The sequence below is a fragment of the Perna viridis genome, chromosome 15, assembly GCF_037379345.1.
Source record: "Perna viridis isolate PV_CMFRI_1.1 ecotype Kerala chromosome 15, ASM3737934v1, whole genome shotgun sequence".
In the NCBI taxonomy this organism is placed as follows: domain Eukaryota; kingdom Metazoa; phylum Mollusca; class Bivalvia; order Mytilida; family Mytilidae; genus Perna; species Perna viridis.
Window position 1 is genome coordinate 20,805,789 of NC_142459.1, and position 26,969 is coordinate 20,832,757.

Genomic DNA, 26,969 nt, shown 5'->3' on the forward strand with positions numbered 1-26,969 from the left:
GTTTTTTCATCCAAAGAAATTAAAGCATATGGAGTAAAGCCACGCTGCTTTCACCCAAACCGTCCAACACACAATTATAATGCACTTATTCCAACGGTTACAAAAAAGTACATACATGTACTTTATATTTTTTTTAATTTCATTTGGTTAAAATTCCGAATTATTCTTGGACAAAGAGTGGTCATGTATTATTCTTAATTCTGCAGTAAACTTCCCATATCCTGATAATGACCCCTTGAAAAATTACAGTTACACGTATGTTTATCAAGACTCAGTAGTGATCCAGATGGGCTGTAAACATAGACGAAGAAAAGCACGTTACAGATTCCCTTTGTTAGAGGGACATACATTTTTGTAGTAAAAAACACTTTAGTTTTCCTTATTTTTTGGCTTTTTATAGTATTTTAAGTCCTTAATTCCAATTTTAATGTATGTAATATAAGAACATACATTTTACAAGCATACAATAAAAAGGAGTCTCGAACTGCAATGTGAATAAAATCAGATAGAAAGTGTTCCTTTAAGTCATATATATATATATATTTGTTTATACTTAGTTTATTCACCCACAAAATACACAGCAACATAAAAGCGAGCTCTTTCTTCCTGAAACAAATAAGCAAACAGGTACTATATTTTGATATTCACATCTGGAATTTGTATCACAAACATTCACAATAAAATGAAAAGGACGTTCATAACTTGTCTCTTCGTTCTATATAAAAATCGTGCGTTCACAAACCTGAAAGCGTGAGCACTATTAGTTGCATAGTGATTTAGTGGCCGTGTACGGAATTTACCCTGGTCAGTATATTTCATACCCGGCAAGGCACAGCCGAGCCAGATATGGAATCTACTGACCAGGGTAAATTCCGTACACGGCCGCTCAATCAATATGTAACGAATTTACCCCATCGATGATTTAGTTTTTTTTTAAAGAAAAAAAATAGTTAATGCCCGATATTTAGATAGCAATAATTTTCTTTAATGTTCCTGATGTGTGTTTCAATTTTTACCCTTGTGTTGCCTCTATTGTACTTTTGTTTTGTATAGCGTCTGCCGTGAGCGGCGGTTTGGTCGCCATTTTGATTGTAGTAAACTAAAAAAAAAACGACAACTGACCGGGATTGCTAAAATAGTGACCATGTATCGGAAATACAACGTCTTCACGTGATCAAAATACAGAACGCCGATTAGTTGACTTCAACTGATAATTATTAGAGGTGGAGTAAATACATGTACACATATAAAAGTCCAGGAAACAGTGGTCTGACATGAAACTTATGAAATTGCCCCCAGAAAATATCAGATGGTATTAAGAACTTAAAACAACACCCAACTACAAAAGAGTTATTTGATTCAAATTGTGTATTTTGTTTTGTTTTCGACATTTTCTGATATCGATAATTTTTACGGGATACTGCAAATAAGTATTATGAACTTAATCCTCATTTCATTATTAACTATGTTACATTGTAACCCATAGACAGTACTGCAATGCCAATACTTCACAAATCATGCAAAATCATGCATTATACGGTTCGTTTCAGTAAAACCACAGATTCGTGTGCCATTATTGGTTCGTACCAAGTGGTTCGTGCCAGTAGCCACCTTCACAAAAATCTTAAGAGTAAAACAAGTCGTAAGTTATGACGTCACAATACTTTGATAAACTGTGACGTCATATTAAGACGACTAATTTTACACTTACCAGACGACGAACCAGACAATCCGGAAGTAAAATTAGAGAAAGTTGGTTCGTACCTGTATGCTTACATGCAATCTGTTTTTAAAGACAAAGTGGATTATCCACCGTTGATCTCGCTCTTACAAATACAGAATGTACAGTCACTGGGATCTACAAGATACTGTCCATTGCATTTAGCACTACAGATCTGTTTAGCTATAACACAATCTGGATCCGTCGTCGTCGGGGCAGCTGTTACCGCAGTGGTCGTCGCCGGCGAATTTGTCGTTGGTGCTACCGTTGTTGGTGCCTTGGTTGTCGTTGACGCAGGTGTACTTGTAGTTTCTAGAAAAAAAATTGCAATAAATTGACGTTTTAACCAACTTGTTGTATAGGCAGTAAGCTTTCATATTTGGACTTTAAAATGGACCCGGTTTAGACACGAGTACAGTTTGCCAAGGTCCAATATACATTTGAGAAATGTTTCTAATTTTAGGTTAACCTGCTCAAAAATAAGAAACATTCCTTATAATCTAAATATTAATAATCGATTCATAATCAGAACTTTGTGCGAGGGTTATTATTTGAATCGCGTAAGTAGTGCGGAACAATCGACGTGTACTAAACCAGGTCATACATAATGACCTAGTTTGCTCTAAGAAAACCAACCAAATTTAAATTAAGGAACTTAAAAGGGTTTTTAGTTTAGGATGTTTTCAGATTATAAATGGTTCGGTTTAGAGATGTTTCACTGTAAATATAACATAGCACGGGAGGTTAATTATGAACTTGTTCGCCCATTTAAGGAGGTAGACATAGGGTATGGGACACAACTCTTACAAATCATTGGAACGTTTGTATTCAATAATTTACATCAATCTCATGTAAGCTTCAAAATAACTTGGATTAATTATTTCATTCTGTTTCAAGTGAAAGCTTGATAGGCTTTGGTGAAATTGAATATGATACAAACATATCACTGATTTTAAGTATGCACAACTCTGAATTTGTTTAGTGGATTTGTGTATTTGCATGAACTCATTGGTTTACACATCTAAAACCTTAGTGGAAGCGGTGAGGTTATCCTGTGATGAGCCTAATGGCAGTTATTTAAATGGGAAACGCCGCGATTTTTAGAAGTTAGTCCCAAAATACTAGTACTCCAAATACATTGAAGTTTTTTCGTTGTACTCATTTCAAATAAAGTGTGCATAAGCTGCTCGACCTCTATATAAATCGTTCGTCGATAACACTGATCTTTGTCCTACATTTACGTACATTGTACATGTACTTGTCTTTCTAAACGGACCTGAACAACCCTAAAACCTGTCTCAAACAGACACTTAATCTTAAGTCCTTTACATTAATTAACATGTAATTTTGAACATTGGTAAACAGAACATTTTTTAAGTCCAAAGGAAGTTCAGTTTAAAAAGGTTTCACAATACTACTATTCCCGACTTGTGGACCAACATTTTGTCAACATTTATCTCCCTTTAGAGCAGGTATCTATTCGGAACACGTAAGGTTTTCCATCCGATATCGACGATACTTTAGAAAATCTCGAAAGTCGAAAGGGAATTTCTCGTTCTACTGACCTGCCATAAATTTTCTTTACCCGGGATACCAATGAAAATCATCCTTATGTAACCTACCAACAAAATGAAACCCCCTATAAATTTTATAAACACCGTTGTGTTTGTCTGCTGGGGATTCCATTTTCATTCGAGTTACCTCTTTTTTCTGCACCCGAATCCGAACATCGATTAGAGAGACTTCGAAATTATACCTGCTCTTACGGGAGGTAACTCTGCAAAAACAGGATAAAATATGGCTGCATCCCGAGCTCCGCAAGTAGGCGATAGTCATATGTAATATGGTAAGCCGGTGTGGAATTTATTACCTATCTATTAATATCAATATATGAATTATTGATATTAAGGGTTAATTATTGATATCAGTAAATTGTCATTTATAAATATAACATATTTGTTTACACGTTAATAAATAAATATTTATATCAATCAATGCTTTATCAACACGTTAATAAATATTTATCAACATGTTAATAGTTTATTATTGATATCAATAAATTGTACGAATTACCAACACGTTAATAAATATTTACTATCATGTTATTAAATCATTTATGCACACGTTGGTAAATATTTATTCACATGGTATTAAATATTAATTAATATCAATAAATGGGGAATCAATTCCACAACAGCCTGCAATAAACATACGGCTTGTTGACTGATGATTAGTCTGCGCACACTGGCAGTATTCACATCGACCCCCTGGGCCAGTGACGAAGGCTTCACACTTGAGAGGACACAGACTTTGTGAAGGAATACAAGGGTTGTGAATGGTATGCTCTGTGGGTTGGCTCAGCTGTGTTCCTGAAAATACGATATATGAGTTGGAATTGTACCATACTCTGTTGCTTCATATATATTTATCTAATTTGATATACATGTATAATGGCATCAGTTTTCCGTTCTTGGTTTTGAATATAAAAAAGAACCACATGCAAATGTATTTGATAATATCAGATTAAGACAACATACACTTTTGTTATACTGATTTATTGCGAATGCATGTACATGCATATCCATCTAATCCGTCCGTATGATATTACTTGCCACTATAACTGTCGATAAAAGTATCATGATCTACAAATACCTGCAGTTTTACAGTGACATATTTCACATCCATGACCGTCTCGTTCATAAGCAGAGCATTTCAGAGGACAGAACTGTTGTATTGGGGTACACATTCCCCCAAATCCGCCAGGTCCTGGTCCAAAACCTCCAGGTGATCCGAACAGAAATCCATGACCCGCTGTCACTTTAAGTACAAGAAATCAAAATAAATATGGTGATTACATGTACATATACGTGTCAGTACTTATTTAGGAGGGATATAGGACTATGTACAATACCTATGATATATAATATATAAGTTAGTATTATAAACTTTCTACAAAATGTGATATTTTTGTAAGTTCTGTGTTATATTCGTCATGATTATGTTTATAGAATATTAGAGTTTGCTATATATAGATTCTCCTCCAGTCTCGAGGGGGTTACAGGATTTTTCCAATCGAGATAGTTAAAATCATAAATTTAGCTATCGAGAGTGGAGAAATCCTTTAATCCCCGAGAGAAATGAGGGAGAATCTGTTTCTTTCATGAATAAAACCATAAAAATAAATTAAACAACACCCTTAATTCTCCCAACATCAACTACGTCATCAATGACCTTTCCTCCAGTCATCAAGGCATTGCGTCATCGATATCACTACCATAATGATTAGTTGATACACTACCAACTAATCTTTTAACATATGAATAAAATTCGTAAATCAACAAGAATTTAATTCATCAACAATATAAATAACAACTGTAAACATGGTAAGTGTGGGAATCTTCACGCGGCGCGACATTTTAATTTCCTGGCACGTGGCGGGAAATTACAAATTTGTAATGACTCGCTCGTGCGGTGTGAATGAAGCTATGAATTGGAGAACTATATTTACATCAATAATTCCTCATAAGCAGGTCATACAGTGTACATATTAAATACATGTACTATGACACCAAAATGAGTTTATATGATTTCATACATTTGTACTCCCTTACTTAAATTATTTGAAATACTGTGAAAGTACTTTTAATTCGTGGATACCAATTTTCGCGGATCAGGGAAGATACACAAATTCGTGGATTCCTGAATTCATGGTACTGAGGTTTTCAGTATACACATCGATAGAAATCTCCTTTTCGTTGGTCCCCAAAAGTTTATTGTCAGGCTCACCAACGAAAACCACGAAAATTTATACCTCACGAACAATAGTACTTTCACAGTTACATATTCAACAAGTCTCTAATAGATTAACAACAGAATTTCTTATTAGGAAATACATGTAGTACAAGTTCATACCTGACACGACTATGAGAGAAAGAGAAATCATTTCTGTTCCGCAGTCGAAAAATGGTCAAAACTTCACGATTACTTATTTATACAAAGTGACCCTGTCCAGAGTTTATCTTCGTCTTAACACCTGCCACAGAATGATACAAATATCACAAAATGTCCAGCTCACAACAGCCTGTGTAGAACAGTCGTTATCACCGTGACCGGCGACAAAGCAGAGGTCGTGGCCATCCCTCTCAAACAATCATCTTTTCTGTCTCATTCTTGTCTCATATATTAAGGAGGTAGACCTAGGGTAAGGGACACAACCCTTAAAAATCATCGGAACGTTTGTATTCAGCATTTTACATCAATGTCATGTAAGCATCAAAGTAACTTAGATTAATTTCATTCTGTGTCAAATGAAAGCTTGATAGCCTTTGGTGAAATTGAATATGATACAAACAAATCACTGACTTCATGAGTTATGTCCCTTTCCCTAGGTCTACCTCCTTAAACTGAAATCATAATCAGAGAAATATTTTGACAAAACTGTATTTTCTTACATTTTTTTCCACGTGGTCTTTATGCAGTGATCCATTAGTTCACAAGCAACATTATAATATGAGGCAGGTGTAACCTGCTAAATGGACGAAGTTCAAGTTAACTTCCTGTCAGACTGAAATCAGGCTCTCATTGCTTCTAAGGTCAAAGGTTAATTCGGATTGATTACCATTATGAGTTCGATTTCTATCAATCGTTTATTTGCATGAATTTTGAAATTGTCAGGTAATTGTCAGACTTGGTTGACTCTTTGATATATTCACCATATCAATTCTCGTTACGTTCAATTAGGTTGTTTTATAGCAGTTAAAGACCACGTGCAGCATTTAAAAAAAATGTACCCAAACGTTCCAAATTTTCGAACCTGCTAAGGAACATGTAGCTACAATGTGCACCATTTCCGGTTTTGTTCTGTATTTCATGGTTCGAATGATGAAAAGATAGAATTATGGGTCTTAAAAAATCATTATCATCGGGAAACTAAAATTGTGACGAACAGACGAATGGACATGACATTATTATTGTTACAGTGATGGCAGTACCGTATGGTGCTCCCGTTATAGGATGAATATATTTGCTGTTATTATGTAACACCTAATCGTGTGCCCTCTTCCGGTTAATAAAGATAAGAAACGGTCTGCTATATTTCTAAGCTCCAAGACTTTGTGTCTTTTACTCGGACTGTGTGTCCATCCTCAGACTGTGTGCCTGTCCCCTAATTTCTAGGTGATTTACGGATAGTTTTACGCCACCTAAATATGACATTATGAAATCCCGCACATTTATGAAGACTTAGTACACATCCATAGTCTATAACTTATAAATCAACTGAGGTGAACATGATTTGATACTGAAAACTGATAGAATAGACATCCTACAATGTAGTTTGTCGGAGAAGAGCAAGGATGATCGAGACGTTAGATTCACTGCATGAACCAAGCATAGTCCGTAGACAACAAAACGTGATCACACCTATGAAATCCTGTGCATTTGACATCTGAAATGCAGTAATATAAGTTCATGATCAATGCCATCGTCAACGAATGTGAACTGGGAAATTAGAAAATGCCTGCGACTTGTGTGATCCACCGGTGCAAGATCCTACTGTCTTGGTTGGATTCCATAAAAGACTTGGTAATGAGAAATATTGCGACTGTTCAGTCAGTTTTTTATCAATATTGGTTGAGTTATTGGACCTCGGCTTTGGCCATGCATATAAGACTTCGGCTGTGCTTCGGTCCAATATCGTCTCTTATAATTTGGAGTAATATCTAAGCCAAATGGTGATACTCATATACAATAATAAGGTAAGCATACTGTATCTAACTCGGTAAAAGGTTAACTTACTACGCCTAAACATAATCAAAAGTATGTGTTACATGTATCTGAGAGTTTAGCGCGTTATAAAATTTGGTTTACTCCCCTTTCATTTTGAAATACCTGTACCAAATCAAGACCATTATGGTGGTTTTCTGTCTATCCGGTTTTTGCCCTGATATCAGTTCAGTAATTTTGTTATTATCTTTCATTTATCTAACACTAGTTGGCCGATTTTTTATGAGACATTGAACTACTTTTTTCTCCTAAATTCTTTCCACGGTGTTAGTATTATCTGGGTCACGATGTAAATATGTGTATCATTTCCTAGTTTGTCTAACCTATACATTTGATAAAGGACGGCTCTTCTTAGCTAACAATGGCATGGGGTGTACATGTAACCGATTTTAGCCATGAATGAGGAAAAACAATTCGACGAGGATAATGCGTCGCAAGTACATGTATATGCTATCTACATTTTCTACTACACGTATAGTTTTCACTTTTTGTCTTGATTGATACAATCCATGCCAGTTTCATTGCTTAAATAAGGACGATCTTCATTATTGTGGTTATTGGTAAAATGCTTCGCAGGGCACAGCTTGGTACGACCGCGGAGGACAAACCCTGAACATATGATATAAGAACAGATACACCATGTAAGCTTGATAAAGATCTGAACTTTGGTTGCGATTAAATGATTGACACAGAGTAAACATTTGACCAGATTCGAAGTGGTTCCTTTTTTATCCTTATTCCTTAAGGTAGTAGACAAAGGATAAGGGACACAACTGTTACACATCATTGGAACATTTGTATTCAGCATTTTACATCGATCTCATGTAAGCATCAAAGTAACTTGGACTAATTTCATTCTGTTTCAAATGAAAGCTTGATAGGCTTTGTTGCAATTGAATATGATACAAACATATCACTGATTTTAAGAGTAATGTCCCTTACCTTATGTCTACCTCCTTAACGTTCTAGTCACAATCCTAATCAATCCCAGCGTTTCTTTTGTAATATGTCGCCATTGTACAGTGAGCCCCATTAACTTAGAGTAAAGATATTTTTTCTGACAACATAAAAATGCTTGTTTCTTGTCTTTTTTTACCTCTATTTTTTTTAACATCAAAACGGTTTAAATCACAACCCCATTATCAACACAGACTTCCTTTTGTAGTTATGTATTTTGTGGTACAATTTCGAAGAGACCCATTCACTTATAGTAAAGTTATTGCCCGGGCATCATGAAAACTCTTGTTTTTGGTCCCTTTTCACCTTAAATACAAACTATTTTACATGTAGTAACAAACACTTAATTCAATCCAAACCTACTTGTTGTGGCTTGGCACCTTGTGGTATAGTTTCATAAGGTTTTATACACTTACAGCATGTATACTGCACAAAATGTCAATGGACGACAGCATGAAAAATTATACGATCTTTATTTTTTATACATGTGAACGTCCTGCTGACATTGGCAGTGAATTAACTTGTAATAATTGCTCACCTTTATACTTGTTTAGTTAAAAATACGGTACCCAAGGAGATGTGTTTCTAGATTTTAAATTGATTCTTGATTCTGACTGTGTAAATAGTAAAGTTATACCGACAAAGTGTTGAACTATATTATATCATGTTTTACCCACTGCCTGATTACTAGTAATACCGATTTTCACTAGTGAATTTTATATAGTACAAGCCATCGTAAGAATCATGCTAAATTGCAAAAATCCGAAAACACACTGACCTGACAATATAGTTTCAACTCTATTTTAAATGGCCTATATTTTAATTGGAAATTTTTCATTGTAATAATATTAGAAAATTGTTGTTTTCGTAATGATTATCCCCTGAATTGGATATTCCCAGAACAATGCAACGAAACTATCCCTATTTTACCACAATGGTATGTAAATTCTAGTCTCTCCAACTTGATTCAAATGGTGCAAATATCAAAATAGTGTTTTTCCGAAGCATTCGGTATAGTTTCGCTTTTTTACCCTTTGGCCTTTAAGACGCTCCTCCATGGAAAGGCAAGTCAACTGATCGCAATTCTTTCCCAATTGGCCAAATACTGATAACTTAGTGGCGTTCGAAAAAAAAACTATTGAATATCGAAATTGCGTGCCATGCGTTATTGCCTGAATGAAATGTAGAAAATTGTAACTCAAAAGAAGAAATTTTTTAAAGATAGCACTTGTTTTATCCAACGTCTGATTAATACGAAGACTGACACTTATCTGAAGATGGGGTGGTTTCTTTTGTCTACAACGGTTTAGACAAAAGTACTAATGTTAACCGCTCAAAGGTAAATACATGTAGATGCAAACATTTATAAAATGATAGTGCAGAGAATGATATTAACAAGTTTCTTGTACTTTAATCACTGACAGACATATGATCTTTGATCATTAACAAAAATTGCAAGCTTCGATATGACGTACACGTGTTTCAAGGAGTAATCTCTCATCAGCAGTTATTGTGTTATAATCAAATACAAAAGAAGATATCGTAATTCCGATATTGATTTTACAATGTATCAATTGAGTTATAAATATTCTATCAAATGAGACTACAAAATACGGATAACAAGAACTATCTGTTTTATTCAATAAATGATCAGATCTTTGTAATTCCGTAATGTTTGTTCTTCCCAGGATTCCATGTTGTCAGTGTGCGCACGCACAAAACTGACAGTAATCCGGTCCGCGCAGGTAGCCATGCGCACAGAAGATGTTACAGCTGTCGAATTCCACGAGACAGGGTTTCATCAGCTTTATATCTATATCGTTAGTATGAGGTAGCTGCACTGTAAGTAAAAATATGTCCTGAAATTAAAGAGAACTAAATAATGATACTGAATCAGTATTAACAATGGCCGATAAACACGAATATTTCACTTTAATTTGTTAATTTATACTACATGTAGAATGCATACATGTATAAACTTGACATGTACGTGTAATTAGGTAGCACTGTCAATAAAGTATACAACGATAAGGGCTCACATAGGCATTGCATGCTGTCCGATCCTTTTCAGCCTTATGCTGAATAAAATATTGTCTGAACTAACAATAAGTTTGTAGACATAAGCTGAAGTACGAAGTCTAAACATTCCCCATCATTTTCACATTTCGGAAAAAAAACCTTGCGTGGATATCACATTGAGCTCTTTGCATTTGAGAAAACGCATATCTCAGTTCTGTTTCACGTTTTATTAAATGGCAAAGTCTCTAAATAACAAATTTCAATTATGTCGAATGTTTCTGTTGGTACTTTTTGTTTTTTTTTCATTAAATTCTGGAATTTTTGCAGGTAAATTGTTACAATTAATGACATGAAATAAACCACAATCACTGTGAAGAAAATACACAAATTTGAGGAAAATAGATACATTTTAGAGACTAAATCACAGTTCATTACTTAATGATTCCAGAGTTGTGAAAGATGGGATTACTATTATACATGTACATGTATAACGTGGCACTAGGCCACTTAGGATCAACTTACATGCAGTTTCAATCTCAGCCTTACATCGACAGAATGTACAGTCATTTGGGTCTGTCATGAAGCCGGTCCGGCATTTGACCTGACATATGGCTATGGCTATTGTACACTGCTCACTCAGGGGATTGTTGGTAGTCTTTAGGGGTGCTACAGTAGTAGAAGAAACTCCTGAAAAAAAGTTTACACGCATGATTATCTAAGAGTTCTAAGATTTCAGACAGAAAAAAGAGAACGCTAGGATGAGAATTTTATGCTTCACCGTCAAGACTTATATTATACTATCTATAAACTTACCACAGCTTAATACTTATGTTAGTAATAAACTAGAAAATGTGGGCAAAGCTCGATAGTTAAAGCTTGTTTCCCTTCCAAGAACCATGTAAGAAATCCCTATTTTAGTTATGGTGGGTTAGAGGATGGCCCATTTTTTGCATTTTGCATCAGGAAACCCCAAAGTTATTTAGATGGAAAACCAAAATGTAATCATGTGATTCATGTAAGGACTGTTAAAGTTTCATGAATTTCCATTTAGCGGTTTCAGATGAGGAGTTGTGGATTAGAACTAGGAACGGACGAACTGACAGCATGATCACTGTATTCATCCTGCTTTGCGTTTTGGAGGGGGGTAGTAATAAAACCTACAGTTGCAGTCTTCTCATAATCTTGTACACTTTATGGCATGAATGTTAAAAAAATATCAATTAAATTTACCAAACGTGAACATAGTAATATAGTATTATTGCATAATGTTTTCTATATTGGCTTAGTTAATGGTCCGAGGCTAGCTATATTGGACTGAGGCATAGCCGAGGACCAATAACTCAGCCAATATGAAAAACCCTAAGCAATTATACCTTTAATGACCAACTAGTCCAATGCGTCATATTGGCCTAGGCCATATGGATCTTAAACAGGCCAATATGACGTATCGGGGGTTGAAACCATTTGTTTTGTTAGAAAAGTTTGTTAATTGTGTGCAAATTTGGAGCAAAAATTGACAGATAAAATCCTGGAACTATTTCTCAATATCCGAATAGGGAACCACCTCTGTTACAAATTTCTAGTTTTGCCCTGGCTTATTTACCTTTAGTAGTATTAGGGTTGCAGACACAGTACTGACACCCTGATGAACCGTGGACAAACCCGTGATCACAGCTCAGTATACACTTCTGACTGGGTACACATGGGTTCATCAATACTGACGATAAAGTTGTTGTAGTCGTAGTAGGCAGTTCTGTAAAAATAAAGCTACATGTAAATGTTACGAAGGTTTGCAGAAAAAAAAACGTGATTTCATAATTTTCCACGAAATATACTCTAATCTACATATTGTTTTATAAGTGTGTATCATTTGTTCACATTAAATAATGTATTTTTTTTTCTGAACAGTTTAAGACTTTGTCGTGAGAGGCCAAAACAAAAAAAGCCTGGTTTTCTGCTAGCAACAAGACAAAATATGGTATGTAGGTAGGGACATTTTTTTAAATATTTTACATTGAGTTAAAGGGGAAACAATATAGATTTTAACGGTGTTCGATCCAAAAGGCAATACAGTATTTAGGTAGGCACAAAAATAGGGTAGGTAGGGTAGCAGTAAACAGACATTTTATTATTTTTGGCAGACTTGCGATGTTTTTGTAATACATTACTAGATAAATGAAAGAGTAATCAAGGGAACCAAGATTTTAGCGGAAATCAAGACTTATCCAGGGACAAATACCAGACAGAGAAAACAGACACACACAATAAAGAACATAAAAAAAACAAAAATAATACGTATAAAGAAACAGAAGTAAATGAGCAACTCGGACTTCACTAAAAACTGGGAGCACGGGTCAGGTGCACCGGTAGGGTAAGCGTCCTCTGCTTTTCTCGAAACACCCGCCGAGTTGCTCATAAAAAGTCGTCCGGGTAGACGAAAGAGGAAAGGAAAACTGAAGCGTTGAACAAATCAGTTTTCATGGTGCAAATGGATACACCGTAACGATCCACGAGTTCATGATTGAACTTGTGCTTCGCAAGTTTCCGTAAAAGAAGTCATTCACATTCTCAGAAATGAAATAAATATACATTTTATAACGTCTGAAAGTCAATCAGTTTGCTGCAGACATATAACCATGTCCTGATTAACTACATATACTTATCATCCCGCTTGTGTATGAACTATGCTATACAGGGTGTGAAATAAATATTTATGCATGAACACTCAGTCTATACTCACCACATATCCGCTAAACTGCGCAGGGTGTACTACATTTATACAAATTTGCATAAAGACGCACGGTTAAGTACGGATGTGGTTAAACCGGTACTTTTTTATTTAGGTAGTACAGTACAGTTAGGTCATTTCTGAAAATTTTCTCTCATTTTGTTGAAATAAAGCTGCTTTGAGGCAGTCCGCACAGAAATTTCAAGTGTTTTGTCATAAAAAGTTAATACTGTTGAAATCCTTGGTATGTGGAGGTTCAAGTAATTTACAAGTAATTTAGTGATTATTGTTATAAAATCAAGTAGCCATGGTAACATACTGAAAAAAATATTACTGAGTTTTTGTATAAATCAGAGGTGCCTTTCCAAAAATAACAGATCAACTAAAACTAAAACACAGATCCGACAATATGAATACCTGTAGTGACTTGATGCAAATATGGTGAACATATGCAATACTGGCAGCCCCCTGGACCAATGAGAAAACCGTATTTACACTGTTTATCACACGTGGTTTCTGACGACATACATGGTTTTGGTAGTTTTACTGGAGCATGCGTTGTGAATGTCGTCGTAACCATTGTCGTTTCTAGAAAAAAAATAATTCAATTTCAAAATTTTGATTTTAATGGAAAGTAAAAAACTGATGCACCCGTTAAAATGCGGTACCATACAAATGTATGTACATGTACCCGATCATGTTTGATTCCATTTATATTTCACAATTTTTAAAGAATAATAGGATAATTAATTGGAATGAGTGAATAACCAAAATATTACCACGAGTGCCGAAGAACCCCTAGATTTAGTGAGTGTAGATTTTCTTCATAATTTATCGATATTTTCAACATGAATTTTAAATTCTTCTGTGATTGGCTGATTCATATCAAAGTTTTGGCGGGAGAAAGTTCGAGAGTGAAATTACCGAATTATTTCACAGTGTGAATTATCGAAATTTATTACTCTAGAAACACTCGATAAAACACTGCTATCTATATAATAAGTTGTCATAATTGAACATTTCACAAGCAGCGAAGAGAACGTCGCTTCCTGTAGAAAACCTGTCTAAACCAAACAAGAATTGTCATCCCTGGCCTCAGCCTCTACGTGTTTGATGCCTGTCTAATTCAGTCCATCGAAGGATATATTTCAATTGACAAAACATTTTTTTAGTTTTTCTACTACTACTTCATCCCTTCTCAAAAAGTAAAATATTTACGTCTTAGCTGTATGTGAATAATTCTAGTAAAGTGTCGTACAGGTTCGCTTCCTTCGTTCTAATAAACAGCGTAACCTGTCTCAACAGAACCTCAGTTGGACAGAATTTAGTTCAGGAAAGTTGATGTTCAAAACGCATTAAAACTGATATTATTCTTATCGGATGTCTGGTTTGAATAGGTTTGCGGTTTATCCTGGGTTCAGGTTAGGCAGTACAGTACAGTTCGGATTAACTGTACAACTTATTACAAGTACATTATATAGTGAGTGAATTCCATGACCATAACACAATTTAGATGGTGTATTTCGGTCTCAACGTGTCTGTGAGTTGGTATACTGATGAACAGATTTAATTCTTAGAAATTTCACAATTTGAAACGGTTCGTATTATTTGGAGAAAGGGATTACTTTATCGACATAAATTCATACACAAAAACTGTACTAAACACTCAGCCAAAGAAAATCAACATTACTAACAACACTGGAGTTATCATTTACCTTGAATACCCTGGTTGCAGAGGCAATACTGGCAGCCATTGGCTCCAGTCATATAACTGGAACACTTCAGTGGACAGTAGGACTGGCTCGGGGTACAAGGGTTATGGTAGGTTGACCCCTGTATGTTTATTTGAGGTCCTGAAAAGCTTCCAGACGATACCTGATAGTTTTGGGGGTAACTCGATGGACCCGCGAAACTAGAACTCGAGCCACTCGACTGGAACGGTGATTGAACACTTGTCAGTCGGTTATGATCTGCAAAAATAAAATGTTATTTTTATTACAAAGAAACCTGATTGATCGTACAGTAACTGTACCTTCAATGGTTTTAAGCCACTAGTGTCGAATAAAGTTCACTCCTCAATAGTTCGAGAGATCCAAAATTTAAATTGATTAAATCAAGTACATTTGTGAAATCCATGCTTTTTTGTCAATCGTTACTGTTCAGTATCTAGACCATAGCAATTACAAATATGGTCTTTATTGAATGACAATAAAATGATCGCCGCCATTAATTTTATGGCCTTGTCCGAAATTCTACGATTAATTCGACCGCTGATGTCATTCTTCAAATTATGTTGAGATGACCTTACCTTGTGACTGTTTACATTTACAAATTGGACATCCATTGTATGTTTCATAACCATCAGAACATCTCAAAAAACAAAAGTTAGGCTGACAAAAGTTTACAAGGAACCCATTTGCGACTGAAAATACAAATAATTTATATAATAAGATTTAACAAATGTACCCACGCTAAAATATATTTTTTATAATTTATTTGGCTGTCGTTTTGCCTAAAACTGAACGCATGGTTCCATCTGTAAAAAGTTCAGCCGTCTTTAAAATGTAAGATAAATCGTGTATGAAGTAATAAGTATTATAACTAATATGTACGACAGATTTTACACTTACGATTTTTTTATGTTGGTATGGTATCAAGGCCATGGAGTCGGAGGTTTCACCGTGCACCCCCACCCCCATTCATCAATTTCATGATGATTTTCAGGTTCCTTTATACATCCCATTTACGAAACACTTTGTCGCCAAAGAATATTCTTTTTTTTATTATAAGCCTATATTTGGACCTAACTGTGTAAAAAGCAAATATTTCTGTGACTCAGTTGTTTCAGCGTCTAAATTTAACTGGAACATCACATACATGTATGAAGAAACTAAATAAATGCTATAAAACACAGTAATTCAAATGTTATAACTACATTGTACCTTATAATATTTTAATTACTAAATTCATTTTTTTATATATATACATGTATAGGTATCATCATGCAGCCCAGTATCTCAGCTTTCCAATAGTACAAAGAAAATTTTCGTGCGCTAACACTGAGTTAAATAACGTACCCCTACCCCACAAAGAAAGTGCTTAAATTGGCGTATAAACTCCCTAGAGTATTTATGTTTTAAATAATAAAAAATGGCTTACTTGGTATTTTTTGTTTAGTACTATCTTGAACAAAAATGTTACTTATTGACAGTTAAGACAAATCTGCAATTTTTACGAGTAATCAAAGATGTCTATCAAATTGACTACCATTTGCAAATGATTTTATTAACAACATTTTTTTAATGCCAAGAACAACCACCTTTCGCCCCATGTATTTCAACAAAACAGTTCACAATTAATATCAATAATGAAAAATACATTTTCAATGCTATATAAAGGTCCACATAAAATACATGTACATGTAAAATTGTAGACATTCTTTACGCAGCAAAAGAAATAAGAAAAAATGGACATATTCACAACACGTGTCTCTCGCTTGACAGCGTGAAGGGGAGTACTTGTTGCTTTTAAATTAAAATTTGAAATTTGAAATATGAATCTAACATATATAGGTGTAATATTTCCGACACCCCCCAGACCAATACCAAAAGTAGATAATTGGAGGAAAAACACCGCTTACTTCTATTTGCAAAATAATTCAGTTTGTTTGTTTGTTTGTTGGGGTTTAACGTCCGAGCAGCAATATTTCAGCTATATTCAGACAATGAACATGAAATTGATGATAACATGAACATGAAATGATGATGAAATGAAAAAGGGATGGGACACAAGGACAATGGGGTCGACAAATTTTGATTGCCACTGGAAATAGGGAGAGGTGGGTAGGGTCGGGCAATTTAGCCTCCTGTGGCGGAGCCTTATGGTTCCTACTCCGGGAGAATACCACAGTAGGGTTCTTTAACGTGCGAGAAACGTGGCATCTTTCCCAACACGGTGCACCACTATGTTTTGCGGTCAGGTTTTCCGTATTATAGCCTGACAACCCCAGCATGCAACACGCCAGGGGTACCCCATTCCACCACCTGGTGCACACATCCCAGTTGCTCTGTGGGCAAAGCACCCTAAACCCCGTCTAGGGTTCTGAGCACTATTTAGTCGCCTTTTACGACAAGCTATTCTTTTAACACCCGGACCTGCACGGGGCGCGAAATAATTCAGAGATACAAACTGTCCAGTTGTAGCGTTGCATCCTGAGGCTGTTTGAAATTTGAACCTCAATGAAAGAGAATTGTACATTAGTCATAATAGCGTATACCTATGTTATAAAGATTTATGTTTGGAGCTGTAAATATTATCTCCTTGCAGTTGTAAGGGTTCTCATTTTACATACGCAGGTTGAGAATGCATATGCACGTCAACAAACATTATCGGACCCAATTCCATTTCTATTTGTTACTAAAAGTCTACACGTACATGTTCCAATAACATCAACCGACTAGTCTTAATAATGATTAAATCTAAGCAGAAGAGAATATAAAATATAACTTTTCAGTGGTTGTTGTACCGGAAGCACAGTACTTTGAAAATTATTACACGGTATAGGTACAGTAAAAATGAGATGTTTGTCCATGGGAGATAACTCATTTTAAACGATTGTAGGATTTTCCTGTTTGTTAAATGATTTGCACTCTTACGATGACAATCATTACGGTGTGCGATTATGGGACTTACCTGATAAAGTATAAATAAAAACCCCACACATATACACCTTCATTTTTACGTATCTAAGTAACGGCCCTTGCAACAGAAATAGTCCGGGAAAGGGAAACGAATCAACGTCACGTGGGTTTAGTTTTAATCTCTAAGACGACAGGTGCGCTTAGAATAAATTTGGATAGTGAACTAGATCACTGCCAAAGTTTTATCTTGATCATGACTTAAATAGTTTCGGTGTGTAATACGCTTCTTATGATGTACTTGGTCTTGTTCAACACGTATTTGTAACCGCACAATTTAATGTTTATTCTGGAATAATTTTTGATGTCTACTTTTCCGGATTCGTGCTAATCCGGGTTTGTTCAGTGCATGGGTTTGCAAGCTCCGAACAACGTCTGACGTTCGAACTCACTTTAGACTTGGCTGACAATCCTCCACGAAAACGCAAAGTCTTGCAAAGTCGGGAAAATTCAACTGGTTGTATAACGACGTTTGATTCGAATAATAACCGAAAATTTCAAAAGACCTCTACAGAGTTTATAATACGTATATGTATACAATGTATATACAATGAAATATAAGAAAGGGTTTTTAAATAGGATGGATAAGGTTGATGCCAATTTTTTTTCAATTTTAATCAAAATAAACAGATCATTTTGGGGCTAAAATTACAAAGCCTTACTCGTCCACCTGGTTCGATATGGTACCATTTCATTTTTGTAAGAGCGACCAAGTTTTTTTCTTGGATAAAACTTCCAAACGCTCATACCTGACCTAACAGTTTTGGAGATAATTTTATATGCGAAAAACTTCTGTCTGTTCGCTATGTTCAATTTTTAGTGACGTTTTTCGATGGATCAAAAATCACACATCAATTTCAATGAGAACATCCTAAGGAACATTCATATCAAGTTGGGTATTAACTGGACTGGTAGTGTCAGTAGAAAAGATTTTGAAAGGAATAACATTAAAAATAACGAAAAAAAAAAAACGTCAAAAAGGGCAATAACTCCAACATGGCTTAACAGATTTACACGAAAATGTGACCACATATAGATCTCATCATGCTTAACACTTTTACCGTTGTCAGAATTTGGCTACACCTAACGATTTTGGAGATATATGCGAAAACATCTGCCTGACCCTTACGTTCTATTTTAGTAACGGCGACTATGTTTTTGAGGACGCTTACACTACCGGTGCACCTGGTCCATGCTCCCAGTTCTTAGTGGAATCCGAGTTACTCATTTGCCTATATTACTTTGTATGTATTATTTCAGTTACTTTATGTTCTTTGTTGTGTATGTCTGTTTTCAATGTCTGGTCTTTGTCCATGGATTACATTCTTTTGATTTACCGCTAGAACCTTGTTTCCTTTGACTACACTTTCGAAGGATTAAAAATCCGCACATCAGTTCTATTCAAAATACCCTAAGGACCATTCATAGATGTACCATGTTTGGTTCAAATTTGCCCAGTTGTGTCAGAGGAGGCAGGTTTTGATAAAAGTTGATAACGACGACGACAGACGAAGACAGACGACGCCAAGTGATGGCAATAGTTCATATGGTCCATTAGGCCAGGTGAGCAAAAAGGACTTTGCTTAACGAAAGCCTCTCTTAGTCAGATGATTTTCGACATTTTGTGTATGATTTTTTCTATAAACACGATAAAGCGATATACTTTGTTCATGATATTTATACTTTATCAAGAACCACATTTTTTTATCCCTTTTGACATGTGATATGCTAAACCTATTATTGTTCGCCCCCTTACCGACCTTGTTAATATGTCCCTATCCTCCGCAGTATTTCTAGACAAGCTTAAAGTCGCTCTAGTAGCCCCAATCCATAAAAGGAATAGTGTTCTTGAGAAGGGCAATTACGGGCCTGTCAGTGTCCTTCCAACCATTTCCAAAATTTTTGAAAATTCTATTGAATCTCAGCTTGTCAAGTATTTTGACACTATCTTCAATCCTTATTTGTCCGCTTTTCGATCAGGTTTTGGATGTGATTGAAGACTGGAAAAAAGCTTTAGATAAAAATGAGTATCTTGCTGTTATTCTGATGGACCTGTCTAAGGCTTTTGATTGCCTTCCTCATGATCTACTACCTCTCAAGTTAAAGACTTACGGCCTGTCTACACAAGCTTTAAATTTACTTAACAGCTATTTATCTGAGAGAACACAATGTGTAAAAATTAACCAAACTCTCAGCTCAATGAAAAATATTTACAAAGGGGTACCACAAGGCTCTATTTCAGGACCTGTTTTGTTCAATGTTTTCATCAACGATATATTTTATTTTGTTAAACATTGTTCTCTGTACAACTATGCAGATGATAACACTTTGTCAAAATCGGATAAATCTATTGATGTTGTAATTAAATGTCTACAAGATGATAGCAAACAGTGAATTGACTGGTTTTCCTATCACAAGATGCAGGCAAACCCAGAGAAATTTCAGGCCATATCTCTTGGGAAGAAAACTCTGATGAAAAAGTTACTTTTGATGTAAACGGTATTTCCATTTCATGTGAAGAAGAAGTACTGGGAGTAACTTTGGATTTTAAATTAAATTTTAATACTCATATTTCAAATATATGTAAGAAGGCTGCAAGGCAATTAAATGTTCTCAAGCGTATTAGTAAAAATTTAACTAGGCTTGGGAAACTAACCATTTATTATCCTTTCATTATGTCAAATTTTAGCTACTGCCCTCTGACATGGCACTTCTGTAGCGCAACAAATTCAGCAAAAATTGAGAAAATTCAAGAACGTGCGCTCCGTTTTATTTATGACGACTTTGACAGTACATATGATTCGCTTTTGGACAAATCAAAATTACCATCTCTGAAAACAAGAAGGATGCGCACAATTGCCTTGGAGACCTTCAAAATAATTAATAAAATGAGCCCTTGTTTTATACAAGATTTAGTCGAAATAAGAAATAATTCTTATAATTTCAGGTATGTAAAAAAAGCGGTGGTACCCCAGCCCAGAACAACAGCATACGGTAAAAAGTCTTTCAGGTACGAGGCAGCCAAATTATGGAACGAACTACCAAATTCGGCCAGAGAGACCACATCTTTTGACCAAAACTATATTAATAGCTGATGCGGTGATCAAAAATGTTTTTGTAGTTGATGCAAGTTCATGGTGATCTGCCTCCTGCCTGAGAAACTTAAACCTGTTTCATTGTGCTCTGCTGTCTGTCCCTTTATTTTAAACTCCACAGTTTTAGTTGCCCATGCTTATTTTATATTTTAGTTGTCCTCTTTGTTTTATTATGTTTTATTTCTAATAAATATATTATGCTTTATTTTCTGGTGTTACAGTGATCACTGATCAGCGAGGCATAGCCACCTGCTCACTGGCATTGTAAGATTAGAAAACTTTTGTTTTCACTGCTTTAGTTTGTGCATGCATGTTTTTTATTTTTTATTTGTTTGTAGTCGGTTAAAGAGCACTTCAGTGCTCGTGTTATTTTATTATTTGTACATATATGCCGATTTTAAATAAAATTTACTTTACTTTACTTTACTTTACTTTTGGCAAATTGAGATTTTCAGAAAAAAAGGATTTTAGATGTTTCTTCTTGTAACTTGCTCAAAGACATCTGTGCAACTCTCTCTAGTTACGCCATGTAACCGGTTAACTTCTAAACAACCTACAACGCGACTCAAATAAACGCAATCGTGAACTTCAAAATGATAATCTGTGACGTCAAGAGATACGCGTTTATGACTTTTATAGTCAGTGAACGAAGGTCGAGTATGGAGACAAGGCCATCGGGTGAGTCGAAAACTGAGCACGCATGTTTCATACGTTTGTAAGAGCAGATAGGTGTTATAATGTGGAACGTTTTGGTATTTAAGGTAGTTTGTTTTTCATGGTTAAAATAAATATAAAACACAGGTTCGCAATAACTCATGTAACATCTTTAAAATCATATCATATTGCGGACCGGCTTAGTGTCGGCCCGTTATCGGTCTCAGGTGTCCTGACCGAGTGTGGACTGGGTTATATACTGGTTCACTCCACTAACAAACTAATTTATAAGAGTTAATATGTATGGTTCGTACAGTTGAGGACTTGGTTAATTCCTGATTTTCATTGCATATACATGTAATTAGAATCGTAATGTCGACTCTGCCTCCTAAATCATTTTTGTAAATCCGGGATAAATATTATGATCAAACTGCTTCTACGTTAGTTTGTCCGCTCGTCCCAAGTTCTTATCCATAACTCCTCTAAAATGCTGAATGGAATTCGACGAAACTTTCACAAACTCTTTGTTACATGGGCCATTATGCATATTCTCTTTTGTTTTTGTTTTTCCATTTGAATCACTAGTAGGGTAATATGTGGTTTCTAGGTAAGAACAGGGGTATCACGTAGTGGGTGTTGCTCATAGCTTTTAAGTAAGTTTTAAATTGAAACTTGCTCGGTTTCGCATTAGTAACTAAGGTACACAGACTTCCATGTTAGTTTCTTTAATATAATATTATATTTTATCTTCTTGGTACCAGTTTCAGTACCTGGTATACACTATTTGAAAACTGTTTAGTTTAAGAAAAAATAAAAGTAACCGAGGCTTCAAAAATACAGGTGATTTTATTGATGAATCAACGGAACTTCTGACTTTTCTTTAAAGATGAAGTGTGGCACCCGACATAGACAAGATAACCCCCTAAAAAAAGGTACACAGAAATTTACATTCTGTACTGACATCAATATTTACGTATTATTCTGTCTATAATAGTACATTATAGGGTCGTTTGGTTCTCAGATTGATAAGGATTCGATGCACTAAGACAATAGTGTCATAAGAACTGAATCTAGCAAGCCAGTAAGGTCAATACCAAAGGTGACTGTTCAGATACGGCTAATTGTAGCTCGTTATGGTCTCACATCGCTGTAGATCATTGCACGGTCAAGATTTCTAACACCCAAAATAAATTTACGTAACCTAAAAATAGACCATGAAATATTACAAATGTATTATATAGTTCAACCGAGTTTTTATCGAAAATAAAAGAAAAATCCGTCAGAAAATATCCCCAGATCAGATAGGTCGACATGGAATGCCTGAGCTGAGGAGGGATACAAGTTACTCAGTTTCAGATGCCTCCAAACACAACTAACATTACCTAATTCTCACTAAGATGGAACCTTAAGGCAATCTCATCCGCAGACTTATAACCGCTTCCTATGTATCCCATCGCTAGCTATACAGGAAGTAAAAATTCGCAGGCCGTGAGCATTACTCATTACAAATCTGCGAAATGTTTTCGATGTACTGTACTAATTTGCATAAAAGGGTAGGATTTAACATTGAGTGTGGCAGAGGTGTAAAGCTTGGAAATAGCGAATATACCCTCTCACTTAATATATCATATTTGTTTATTTTTAGAAATGTGTATGGTACAGCTACATGTACATCTATATATTGTATTGTTTGGCGAGAAAAAAAAACAATACAAAACAAAACAAGAAATAACAAAACTTTTATGAATAACAAATGTGTTTTCAATAAATGTAACCGGCCATTTGGTGAAAGGATTCGCATCAAAGGTTAGAATTGAATGATATATTGACAATATTTGATTTTCTGCTCCAATTCAGACAGCCCAAAGAATGATAAATCTTTTATTTTCTGTTGTAAAGATTGGTCCGACGGTTTACGGGTATGAAAGAAGACTGAAAGACTTTTTGAATGTGGAATGGGAAAGGAACACTGTACTAACCATCCTGTAAAATGAAACTTCTATTATCCACGATTTTTGAACCCGAATAAAAATGTTAAGACTTAATGCTTTGGAATGATACAATCTCTTACAAAGAGTTTTTTCGTAATTGTTGTAATACTGTTAACACATTTCATGAGTTTATCTCAAAATCAGACATTCTGCTGAGATATATTTAGCCAAGGGTTCCTTATCGTCAAAGACTTGCGCTCTTTCCTCGGTTACACCCACAAGGGAACCCAGTCGCGATCGTGTTGCCAGACCAAAGCGATCGAATAGGAAACAACTTCTAATTTGTTAGCAAATAAAGAGAATAAGCACTCGTAGATGTATATACCTCTATAGACACTACATGTGTATTTGATACGCCACGTATTACATGTTTCCCAATTTCAACCAGTATCCATTCAACAAAGGTGTCCATACCAAAGTGCCAAAAAGAGGGAAAGTACATGCCCATTGGCAAAGATCGTGTAGTTGTAGATTATTATTATGCTCGTCTTACTTTTAGAAGGTAGACCTAGGGTAAGGGAAGGAACTCTTGAAATCAGTGATATGTTTGTATTTTATTCAATTTCACCAATCCCATCAAGCTTTCATTTAAAACAGAATGAAATCAGTCCAAGTTACTTTGATACTTACACGAGATCGATGTAAAAATGCTGAATACTAACGTTCAAATGATTTGTAAGAGTTGTGTCCCTTATCTTAGGTCTAGCTCCTTAAAGAAGACAAATATTTTATTTCAAACGAAAACGAAGTGTTATATGTTGTCAGACAATCATATATTGAATCTGTCACAGAGAAGAAAGAGGGATACTTGATGAAATAAAAATCAGTCATCAAAATTAACATCTATGACTACAATGCCTGAATCTGAGTTATATAAATATAGAAACATTTCCGAACTAACAGGTGCTGGTTTCATTAAAAAAAAGTCTCAAACTGAGATTTTCCTCAAATCTTCAAGTCATTTGATTGGTCGATATCCGAGTTGAGGAAGGATTTGAGGAAATCTTGAGATATTTTACGAAACCGGGCCCTGATAATGCTGACGATCTCCTCCGAAATATCATCAGTAAGATGAAACACAAATATATAAATTGAATTGTTGTTATATTATGAGGCACTCATAAAAATACATGTATGTCTGCCGACAAGACATTTGTATCATTTCGGCAGGGCTGCATGGTTATTTTTCTCCAAAAAATATTTAGTTGATCATACTATTTGGTTAACATTTCAAATAGGTTTATTGACCCTGAGCTGTATAATGTTCCGAGCTACAAAAACAATAACACCAGTACAGAATTTGTCATACATGTTAAAACATAGTTACATGTTGTATTACCTTAACTAACTTGTTGTAATAGGAACATTCATAATACACAGACACAAAATATCTTGATCAATTGTTCACAGAAACGTGGGGTCTATAGGGGCAGATTCACATTTAAGCCTAAAAATAAATTATTTGGTTCTGGTGTTATGTCTAAAAAAGTAGGTACATGTGTAGGTGGGCATTGGATGAAGAGTAATCATTCACTTCTAAAGTGTTCTTTTATCAAAAAATAAGGGGACAGCCATTTTATTCTGTAAGTTGGGGCCTGGCAGATTTTGTAAATCAAATACTTCATATTTGTATTTTGATCAATTTAAAATTGAGAACACATATAATACTAGCCTCTGGATTTAACAGTCAAATATAGATAGATAAACTTGCCATGAAGCAATTGAAGATAAATTCCTGAACCACAAATGTGACAAAATTTGCCACCCACTCTCAGAATCAAAATGGTCGCTCCCTAAAAGACCAACAATCTTCATTCCAAATGTGCAGCATTGAGCAACATTACTTTTCAAACTTAAAAATAGTATCAATGGAAGAATTGTAATAATTGAACGACTGCAAGGATAGATAACTGGTTATGATTATGATCACTCAAGTGGAGACAATTAAAAGTAAAAATAAATACGTAAAATGTGAACTGAAATGACTTGTACTTATTACACTAGAAATAGAACTGATAAACATTACAAAACAGGGACGAACCCAGATAGTGTATTTATAAGAAGGGAATGTCGGTAAAGAAAACAATATAAGAGGGTTTTATTTAATGCTATCATTTTCTAATTTTTGCACAAAATTTCCACCAAAAATGGGGGAAGGGGTTTCAGCCACGTTTATTTATTAATTATTGATTAATTGATTGGTGTTTAACGCAGCACTATTTCGATTTTATCTGTGCAATGAACATGAAATGGATGATTTGTTTGTTTGTTGGGGTTTACCGTCCGAGCAGCAATATTTCAGCTATATTCAGACGATGAACATGAAATTAATGATAAAATGAACATGAAATGAAAAATGGATGGGACACAAGGACAATGGGGTCGACAAATTTTGATTGCCACTAGAAATAGGGCGAGGTGGGTAAGGTCGGGCAATTTAGCCTCCTGTGGCGGAGCCCTATGGTTCCTACTCCGGGAGAATACCACAGTAGGGTTCTTTAACGTGCGAGGAACGTGGCTTCTTTCCCAACACGGTGCACCACTATGGTTTGCGGTCAGGTTTTCCGTATCATAGCCTGACAACCCCAGCATGTAACACGCTAGGGGTACCCCATTCCACCACCTGGGGCACACATCCCAGTTGCTCTGTGGGCAGCAGAGCGCCCTAGCCCCCGGCTAGGGTTCTGAGCACTATTTAGTCGTCTTCTACGACAAGCTTACCGCTGCTGCAGGCCTATTCTTTTGACACCCGGACCTGCACGGATGATAAAATGAACATGAAATGAATGATACAATAAACCTGAAATGATGATGAAATGAAAAAGAGGATGGCGACATAAGGAAAATATGGTCGACACAATTCGATTGCCCCTGCATGGAAATAGGTAGAGGTGGGCAAGGTCGGCCCCTGTTGCGAAGCCAAGGCTCCTACAGTTGTCGAATATCACAACATGATTCCTTAACGTGGCATTTTCCAACAAGGAGCACCATGGCGGTTGCGGTCAGGTTTCCGTATTATGGCCTGACGACCTCAGCATACAGGAAGCAAGGGTACCCCATTCAACCATCTGGGGAACACAACCAAGTTGCTCTGTTCGCAGAGCCTTGGCCCTGGCCAGGGTTCGGAGCGCTATTTCGTCGCCTTTTACTAATCTTAGCGCTGCTGCATGCGGGTTTATATTTTTTGACATTCGGGTCTACCGGGGATCCAGTTATATGAGAATATAAGCAAAACCCAAAGGACAAACATACATGTACCAAAGCACTACGAAACATTTAGGTCTCCAAATTTTGCTTGCATTCACACAAATAGTAACAAAATGT

General features: G+C 35.6%; 2 protein-coding genes across 3 annotated transcripts; both read right to left on the reverse strand.

Moving 5' to 3' along the window:
- Positions 1–60: 60 nt before the first annotated feature.
- LOC148597425 (uncharacterized) lies at positions 61–5,878 on the reverse strand. The gene is made up of 5 exons (XM_088563308.1): positions 5,633–5,878; positions 4,373–4,537; positions 3,934–4,089; positions 1,765–2,032; positions 61–606 (listed from the first exon to the last, which is right to left on the reverse strand). The coding sequence occupies exons 1-4, from the start codon at positions 5,661–5,663 to the stop codon at positions 1,806–1,808; spliced, it is 579 nt and encodes a 192-aa protein (XP_088419434.1). The 5' UTR covers positions 5,664–5,878; the 3' UTR covers positions 61–606; positions 1,765–1,805.
- Positions 5,879–10,078: 4,200 nt separating this feature from the next.
- Positions 10,079–18,060, reverse strand: LOC148597426 (uncharacterized). 2 transcript variants are annotated; one of them, XM_088563309.1, is made up of 7 exons: positions 17,901–18,060; positions 15,517–15,630; positions 14,924–15,178; positions 13,626–13,796; positions 12,084–12,233; positions 11,003–11,167; positions 10,079–10,301 (listed from the first exon to the last, which is right to left on the reverse strand). In XM_088563309.1, the coding sequence occupies exons 1-7, from the start codon at positions 17,941–17,943 to the stop codon at positions 10,162–10,164; spliced, it is 1,038 nt and encodes a 345-aa protein (XP_088419435.1). In that variant the 5' UTR covers positions 17,944–18,060; the 3' UTR covers positions 10,079–10,161. The 2 variants fall into 2 exon arrangements, with proteins under 2 accessions (XP_088419435.1, XP_088419436.1); XM_088563310.1 differs by having other exon boundaries at positions 10,184–10,320.
- Positions 18,061–26,969: the final 8,909 nt, after the last annotated feature.

Coding starts and splice junctions, on each gene's coding strand:
- LOC148597426 (XM_088563309.1), bottom strand. CDS start 17,943: ATGAAGGTGTATATGTGTGGGGTTTTTATTTATACTTTATCAG. Junction 15,631..17,900: donor TTTTATTTATACTTTATCAG/GTAAGTCCCATA, acceptor TTGTATTTTCAG/TCGCAAATGGGTTCCTTGTA. Junction 10,302..11,002: donor GGCTGAGATTGAAACTGCAT/GTAAGTTGATCC, acceptor TTTTACTTACAG/TGCAGCTACCTCATACTAAC.
- LOC148597425 (XM_088563308.1), bottom strand. CDS start 5,663: ATGATTTCTCTTTCTCTCATAGTCGTGTCAG. Junction 4,538..5,632: donor TTCTCTCATAGTCGTGTCAG/GTATGAACTTGT, acceptor TTGTACTTAAAG/TGACAGCGGGTCATGGATTT. Junction 2,033..3,933: donor TAATCATCAGTCAACAAGCC/GTATGTTTATTG, acceptor TTTTTTTTCTAG/AAACTACAAGTACACCTGCG.